The sequence below is a fragment of the Scardinius erythrophthalmus genome (genome assembly GCF_964197995.2).
Source record: "Scardinius erythrophthalmus genome assembly, chromosome: 20".
In the NCBI taxonomy this organism is placed as follows: Eukaryota; Metazoa; Chordata; class Actinopteri; order Cypriniformes; family Leuciscidae; genus Scardinius; species Scardinius erythrophthalmus.
In genome coordinates this window covers 18,715,009-18,723,909 of record NC_138240.1, presented here as the reverse complement: position 1 = coordinate 18,723,909, position 8,901 = coordinate 18,715,009, and the positions used below count along the sequence as shown (strand labels likewise).

At 36.0% G+C, this 8,901-nt stretch overlaps 1 protein-coding gene across 1 annotated transcript; it reads left to right on the top strand.

Annotated features, from left to right (window-relative positions):
- Nucleotides 1-2,564: 2,564 nt before the first annotated feature.
- lipg (lipase, endothelial) lies at nt 2,565-8,402 on the top strand. The gene is made up of 10 exons (XM_081348463.1): nt 2,565-2,828; nt 4,526-4,710; nt 4,975-5,154; nt 6,013-6,124; nt 6,216-6,440; nt 6,538-6,780; nt 6,869-6,986; nt 7,111-7,335; nt 7,464-7,559; nt 7,703-8,402. Exons 1-10 carry the CDS (start codon nt 2,726-2,728, stop codon nt 7,713-7,715), a joined length of 1,500 nt encoding a protein of 499 aa, XP_081204589.1. The 5' UTR covers nt 2,565-2,725; the 3' UTR covers nt 7,716-8,402.
- Nucleotides 8,403-8,901: the final 499 nt, after the last annotated feature.

Genomic DNA, 8,901 nt, shown 5'->3' with positions numbered 1-8,901 from the left:
AGTAACTGATCACCTGCTCCTCCTCACAGCTCGCGCGTCTCGACGCGTCACACCAACAACAAAACGATTTCCGGTTCTGTGTTAAACACGTAAAACGTCTCCAAAATACAATTTATGCTTGTGTCACTTTGTGATATAAAACTCTAACATCAAAATAATAATTTAATGAATGCACGTCTATAAACCTACCAGGAAATTTCGTAAAATCGGATCTAAAAGCCAGCACAGATCTTTACACAGTCAGAGCAGACAGAAAACCAGGCATGTGATATACAGATCGTGTATATAAATATCCTTATTCTTATTCTGAATATATTCTAACCCAAAGTGATAAAGTTTTAAGTCCAGTTTTGTTTTGTAGATCATTTCAGTCTTAAATTAGATTATTTAGCATATTAATTTAAACTTATATTAGAACTTCATTTAAATAGGCTATATTACATCTATGGGTTTAAAATATTTTAATCATTTGCGTGACATGGAGTTCACAATATTAAAATTCTCCCATATTTCCATGTTTTCCATGACTGCGGGAAACTATTATTTTACCTAAACTTTTCTTTTGCTTCTTGCACTTTTCCTTTAGGAAATGCAAATCTGGATTGCATTATGTGTTGAAACTCACTTTCCAGGCCATTTACCAAACAGTAAAACCTTGCATGAAACAGGGATTAGTAGCCTAACATTTAAGCTCTGTTTGTTGCTCTAAAATAAAATGTGAGTGCTAAATACTCAAGATTTTAAAGAAAATGGGGAAAATAGAACGATCCAGGTTTGTAAAAATGTGTTTGTAACACTAACCGTATTGTTGCATAACAGGGCAAATGTAAATGAAACAAGCGTGTTGTGCAATGTTATTTTAGAATTGTAGATTTTATATATATATTATAAATTATCATTGAGTTTATTATAATTTTTATTAATATTTTTAATCAGTTTTTATTTATATTTTTAATTTTATTTAAATTTTAAAGTTTTAGTAATTTTGTTGTGTGTTTTTTTTTTTCTATCGTTTTTTCTATTGTTTTAATTTTTATTTTATTTTTTATTTAAGTACATCAAGTTAAATTCAATTAAAATGAGAAAATTTGTTTTATATTTTATTTAATTTCACTTAAAGTTTATTTTATTTCAAGTAATAAAAAATAAATGTTATGGTTTTAGTTTTAGTTAACCATAATAGACCTGGTGCACAGATTCATATGTCATATTCTATAAGCTTGCATGAGATACAATTTAGCCTAAAGCATAACTGTTGCAGGAAATGCTACATTTATTAGTCTGTTAGTCTTTTTTTCTTTCATTTGATAAAACTAAGTTAATAGGTCAATGTATTTGATGTCAACATATCCAAATGCCCAACTTCTATGCCACAGACAGAAAGTGGCCGATGAATAATGTGTTTTTGTTAAGCTCTATAGCTCTTTAGTATGCAGCCCTTGTCTTATGCACAGGCTTCATCAGGGCGTTTTCTAAAAGAGAATCCACTATATAAATGGAGGGAGGGGGGCAAGCTTTTTATATGACCCACTTGGATTTCACCAACATCCAGTGGCTAGTTCTAATTTTATGTTTGTCAAAATCATCTAAGACAAAGTTTGTCATCTTGACACTTCTGGCCAACAGCTGCCCTGTAATGTTTCATCGCATAAGACCTCTGTTGTCCTATGATGACGAAATTAGTCGTTTAGCCTAAACAACTTGTGAAGGTAAATATTTTGGTAATTCCAAAACATATCTCTGCATGTGTGACTTTACCCCAGTGAATATTTCTCAGAGAAGGTTTGTTTTTGAAAGCTCTTAGAAGTGTTGACAATATATGCCTAAACCTTTACATTTCCAACATTATTGAGATTTCATTGAATACCTACTCATTGACCACATCTTAAAGAGAATTATAGTCCTACAGTTTTTTTATTATTATTATTGAGAAGATCAATAATAATCAAGTTAATGTGATAGTTTTGTTTCAGTTGTTTCAGAAGGTCATTCATTCGGCAAGATAGTGTTTTAATAATATTTAATCTTCTAAAAAATAAAATCGAAATGCGAAATTCATTAATAGCCTAATTATTTAGGAAAAAACTCAATAAAACTCCACTGCCATAAATTCAGTACAATTTAAACAAAACAAATATATATATACAAAAATAATTTTAGTTTGGCGTGACAGAATTCAGGACAGTTTTGTAAAACATTTTTTAAATAACAACCAACAAACAAAATCCAAAACCTAGAAAGAGCCCCGTCTCCCCTACATTGTAAAATCTGAACAACAATTGCCCCAATAGACTTTGAAACATAAACATCGCATGTTTGTCTATTTTGTAAACAAGCACAGTCATGTGCAGTGCTGATGACTCGTTAACCGTTGGTGTGGTATGCTCCGTGCGTCAGTCACAGCACGAGACCCGGGAGGCATAGGGTTAACAGTGGCGTGAGAAAGAATGTGTCTTTGACAAACTTCAAACTCATTCAAACGTATATGCCACGCCCTCGGCGTAGACGCAGGGGCTTGACCAATTAGATTGAAAGAATTTTGTCGTAGATATCTGCCGATGGTCAGATGACTGAAAAAACTATTTAAAACTCTAATGAGCAACCTGATACATACAGGTTCATATACTTTCCTGGCACCTCTCAGTGAAGGATTAATTCGTAAAACTTCCTCAGTTACTAAAGTTTCTCAAAAGAATAACTAAAGTATTTAACAGCTCTGAACATTATGTTAGAAAAATCAATAAGAATCGCAATTTGCTTGTGTTTTATCCTGTGCCATTCATTCAGTGCCATAACTGCTGCGCCCGGTGAGAACGCTCACTCGAAAGGTAAGAGGACTCGTTTAAGTCTTTAGTTTACTAAATAATTGCTGTTAACGGACTTTTAATACTAAGCGTTTACTTTAGTGTGCAAAAACTCTTTATTGTTTTATATTTTTAAGCTTTTCTGTTTTCAGTCATTCTCTTCGCGGACAATGGCCAACAGTCCCGATTTCATTCAAACTGTAATTGAGAAACTCGATTTTCTCACATTCTCAAATGATTGCGTGAATGAACCTGTCAATGAAAAACAAAAAAAACACAAAAATGAATGACATGAAAGTTTAAATATCCGCTTTCTTTGACGTGTCGGTGACTCACAAAAGCAAAACCCGGACAATCCACTTTCTTTCGGATGTGCCCTTTAAACAAACGTCCAGATAAGTCCACGTTTTATCAACGATCTGCCGCGTTGTCGACCGCAGTGACTTTGTGCTGGGAACTACGTTATAACTTTTAAACGACTTCCCTGCATGAGCGGGGATTTTAAAAAATGAATAAAGTAATTATTACTTTTAACGTTTGTGAACAATGGACGTTTGGAATACCGGGGAGCGCCTTAACATAATTTAAGTTTTACTCCGTGTTTTTGCTCGATTTGATGTAAAGGTACCATATTTTATAACCGTAAGTTTTAAACATTAACTTCATGTATGTATGTGATCCACACACACCCCTTATGAAAATTAACCATGGTTTTATTATGGTAAAAGTTTAACCATGTTTTTTAGTGGATCAATTACTATTTGTATAGCCAACGTTTTACTACAAATACTATGGTTATTGTCAAAACCATAGTTACTTTGTGGTTACCATGGTTTAACTACAATAACATGTTTTTTTGGTTTTATTTGTAGTAAAACCATGGTTAATTTTCGTAATGTGGGTGTACAGTAGTCAACATTTGAAGCGGATCAAAACCTTTCATCACAGTTATAAATGAATTTTGAACAAATCCTGTTCTTGTCTTAGGACAACTTTGAACTTTTTTGATCCACTTCAAATGTTGTGTGTGTGTGTGTATAACACATACACACACCTTACGAAAATTAACCATGATTTTACTACGAATAAAACCAAAAAACGATGTTACATGCATGCATAGCCACACACACACACACACACACACACACACACACACACACACACACACCAAAATATAGGCTAACAACAACTCTAAAAACAAAAGACTCCCTGTTTTTAACCATTAGTCTTGTAATACAAAGATGCAAAGACTTACGCCATTTACACAATGATGTACAGCTTCTATTACCTCAGGGGTATTGTGAAAATGTATGTGATTTCACCCCTGTAGCTCATTTCTAATTGGTTAAACTGATGGTGTTTCAGCACTCCAGAAACTTTTCAGCCCAAGTAAGGGAAGAAAGACCATGGTTTCATCCTCTTGATACTGTGTGGGCTGTTTGTAAACTCTTACGTCCCATATCAAGACTATATTTGGCATTTTTATAATGGTCAACTGGTCCAGAGAAAACAAGTTCTGCTCTTTCTACAGTCGCTCAATTGTTCAAGCTAGTCGTGACAACATCTCGTTTTAATAAGACTTGCCTTGAATGAACTCAAGCTCAACACCTTATGAAACAAATAAGCTCTTTGAAATGCCTTAAGCACTATTTCTCCAATATTACATGTAGAGTTTAGAGATTTTACATAAACCCAATTCATCATTTTACTCCTCCTTCCAGATGATGCAAAAGACAACTTCTCTGTGGATCCTGTGCGACTTCATGACCAAATCAAGTACAACATGCGAAAGTCTTTTGATCTTGATGATGACGGCTGTTACCTCCACCCTGGGAAAAAGGAAAGCATTGAGAAGTGTGGCTTCAATGCCACAGTCAAGACCATTCTCATCATCCATGGATGGACGGTGAGACATTCCAGATTGTCATGTGCCTATGGTTTTAATATTGCATTCGACTTTTAAAAATGTTGACACCCAAGCCTCCACAGCCTTAATCTTCAGAAGGTTCCAAATATTTTATCTTTGAAACAATGATGGAGGTTTACCAGAAACTTTCTTTAGTGTAGCAATACATTCACTTCTCAGGTGTAAAGCGAATATTGGAATTTCGCACATGATTGCTGGATCTTTGCTGGTTTGGTTTGGTAAAGTGTATGTTATCTTTTACAGATGAGTGGGATGTTTGAGAGCTGGATGCACAAGCTGGTGGCTGCTGTTCAGAGGCGAGAGTCTGAGGCTAATGTGGTGGTGGTCAATTGGCTGGAACTGGCCCACCAACTTTACCCTGATGCCGTCAACCATACCCACCGGGTTGGGCAGAGCGTCGCTACCCTTTTGGACTGGCTCCAGGTACGTCTATATTATACATCCCGCTGGGTGTGTTTGTTTCTCTTTGTGTGCATTTGAGAGAACTGGCAACCGTGAAAACTCTGCTTGTGGCCTTATACATTGGTTCTTTGTTGGTATTATTCCTCTTTTCTCAGGACAGCAGATGTCCTGGTGAAGTACAATTTGTCTTTTCCAGATGGGTCTGTTTAGTTTTTTTTGTTGTTTGAGATCTTGGGAATTAGCCCATGGACATTGTGGGTGTTCTCATGAAACAATACATATTCATGCATCAAAGCTGGGTTCCTTAGACTCTGAGGAACTTGACACAGGAAAGATGCAAGCAGTGTAAATGAGCAGCTGAACATATTAACCCCCCAACACACGCACACAGATGCCCCAGCTGGCACTGAGCATGGCACAGCAATCATGTGCAAAAAGCATAATGACTTTTTTACATCTCAAAGCTGCTCTCATCAGCCTTGTGGTGTCTAAAAAATCTTTTCCCTCAGATAGTTTATAGCACATTTAACATTTTGAAGTTAGACAAAGCACACAAATAAATAAATTATTTATATTGAACAATAATATTTACTATTATTAATATCTGTTTTGCAGGATCTAAAAAAACTGTTTAGAAATGTACCTATTGGATAGTTATTTCTTTTTAGAAAATCTCACCCTCTGAATTTAGTTAGACGAAGCAAGCAAATAAATATTTTGCCTATTTCATTTTAATAATTAGTAGAATTTTAAATTTAGTTACATGAAAGAAAGAAAGAAATAACAATAAGAAATTAATACAATTATATTATTCTATTTAATACTTATTAACTTAATAATAATAATATTGTTTTTATTGAATGTATGTCTATTTGATAGGAAGAAGAGAAGCTACAGCTTCAGGACGTGCACATGATTGGATACAGTCTTGGGGCTCATGTTGCTGGATATGCTGGAACGTTTGTAAAAGGGAATATTGGACGTATAACTGGTGAGGTTTTTTCTTTTTTCTTTTCAAAACAAAGCTTTGGAATTGCACACATTGAGGCCTAAATCTCTAAATCTCTGTCCTTTTCGAACAGGTTTAGATCCAGCTGGCCCCATGTTCGAGGGGACGGAGTCCCATAAGCGGCTTTCTCCGGATGATGCAGACTTTGTCGATGTCCTGCACACATACACACGGGGAGCTTTGGGAGTCAGTATTGGGATCCAGGAGCCAATTGGGCACATTGATATATATCCCAATGGTGGGGATGTACAACCAGGCTGTTCTTTAGGAGATGTGCTATCCACTGCTGCTGCAGGAAGTAAGTACTTCAGTTTTGTTGCTGTTTTGGCAATTTCCAACTCTCTTTTCATGGTTGCCAACCATCATTTTACCACATCTGTCTTGTCACCACACAGACTTCGTGGAAGTCATGAAGTGTGAGCATGAGCGGGCAGTGCATCTCTTTGTGGACTCCCTCATGAACAAGGACCACGTGAGCTACGCCTTTCAATGTACCGACCCTAATCGCTTCAAGAAGGGCATATGTCTCAGCTGCAGGAAGAACCGCTGCAACAGCATTGGTTACAACTCCAAGAAAATGCGTAAGAGGAGAAACAGCAAGATGTACCTGAAGACTCGCGCGGACACGCCTTTTGGCGGTAAGTAATTATAGTGTCCTTTCAAAGTCACATGCTGTAATGAGTCACTTTGCTTGTTGCAATATTAAACTGGTTATTTTCTCTACAGGTTACCACTACCAGATGAAGATGCATGTGTTCGACAGGAAGAATGTAGATTCAGATCCCACTTTCTACGTCAAACTACACGGATCCCATAATGATACCAATAACCTCAGCGTAGACATGTAAGCAGCTCATGATTAGCAAAAATATTTTCCAATTAACTGGTAAACATTTATATGGGCTCTTTTGAATGTGAAAGCAACTTTAGTAAGGTTAAAATCTGACCTGGCATCTCTCTTTTCACAGTGCTGAAGGAGTTGGTCTGAACCTCACAAACACATTTCTCGTCTTCACGGAAGATGACATCGGTGACCTGCTAAAAATTTCACTTCGCTGGGAAGGCCCTTCCGATTCCTGGAAGTCCGCATTTAAACACATTCAGGCATCATTCTGGTCCTGGTCGAGTAAACCGGACAAAAAAGTTTTGGAGGTTCGGAGGATCAGAGTCAAAGCAGGAGAAACGCAGAAGAAGTAAGTCTTGAAGCTCATTGGTTGCGAATTTGTGAAATGACTCATTTTACACCTTTATTTATTATTATTATTATTTTTTTTATTTTTTTTTACTGTTTGTTAATCTTGTAATATTGTTTCTTTCACAGGTTCACCTTCTGTGCTGAAGAGACGGAGATTTCGCCAGGGCAAGAGATAACATTTGTTAAATGTCGTGATGGGTGGGAAGTAAAACCTAGGAAACGGTATGTATGCATGTTGACTATTCACATTATGCATTATTGTGTGTGTGTGTGTGTGTGTGTGTATATATTCCGATCCGATATATATATATCTATATGTATATGTATATGTGTATGTTTATATTAATATTTATTTATTTTTGCAGATTGCACTACTGAGAGGAAGCACTGTTACCCAGGGACCCAAGTGGCACAGTGCCTGAGCACTTTTGTTTGATTTGATACACATTTGGTGGGATAAGACACCATATCTGTTTCGGTGGGTAGAGCACAACTCTGCTGCTCATGGCCAGCTCAGATGGCTGATGATTGCTGGTTACTGGACTTGCTCAGGGCATTTTCTTTTTCTACCAGTGGGCTGTTTTTTGGATGGTTTGAGATTCTAGGTATTCATCTTTTGATACTATTTGTATGTTTTCTATTGTTGCATTCAGAACATCCGTTTTATGGATCTCGGACTCTTCCTTAACAACGCAATGCTTGTTATATATATTTTTGTAAGTTTTTAATTTATGAAGGACAAAAAAAAAAAAGCACTGTAAAACCAAGCTTATTTATCAACCTAATGCACACCTTGTACCAAGGCATAAATTAATTCTCTCCCAAGTTATCTGGTGACCACTTTTACATGTGTATGTGTCTGTGGATTTCAATAGAAAGAAGGATTTTATGTGAATTCACTGTATTTAAGGTCAGAAGAATGGAGAGAGCCGCTCTGTTTGTCTTCGTAAAAATGTTGCACATATTTGTGCCTTGTTTTGTACACGTTTTGTGTATATAATGTTTATATAAAATGTAAGAATAATAATTTGTAATAAAATGGCCTTGGATCCACTTGTCATTTATAGATGTTATTGGTATGATGCATTCTAGTAACAAACGTGTTTTGAAAGGATGGTGTGGTATTAATACTATTCATTTTGAAGACTTGAATGCTGAGTATTACTTTATGCAACTTGAGTAGGTTATAAAATATGCTATAATCCAGAGTCTGTCAATTTGCTTGCCTAAGGAACAGCCTCTGTGAAGGAATGGTAGTGAAAAGTGACATAGCAACTTCAGGTTGTAAATTCTCTCATGTCATTCCAAACCGGTTTCTTCCGTGGAAGACAAAAGAAGAATTCATAAACATTGCTAGTTGTTCTTTGAAATTACAGAGGACTGAAGACTACAATCTTCTAAAAGATTTAAAAGCATCATGAATGAACATTCAGATTATTGCTATATATCCTGCATCAGTGAGTTAAACCTGAGAATGTATCAGACTGGTTTTGTGAACTGGATCCGTCCTGAAAAGATTCAACCCAAAAGAATGATTTGTTCATGAATCAAACATTTCATTTAC

Excerpts from the sequence above, each read along its gene's own strand:
- lipg (XM_081348463.1), top strand. The coding sequence starts at position 2,726 with ATGTTAGAAAAATCAATAAGAATCGCAATTTGCTTGTGTTTTATCCTG. Across the intron at positions 6,441-6,537 it reads ATCCACTGCTGCTGCAGGAA|ACTTCGTGGAAGTCATGAAG; the intron begins GTAAGTACTTCA and ends GTCACCACACAG. Across the intron at positions 6,781-6,868 it reads CGCGGACACGCCTTTTGGCG|GTTACCACTACCAGATGAAG; the intron begins GTAAGTAATTAT and ends TTTTCTCTACAG.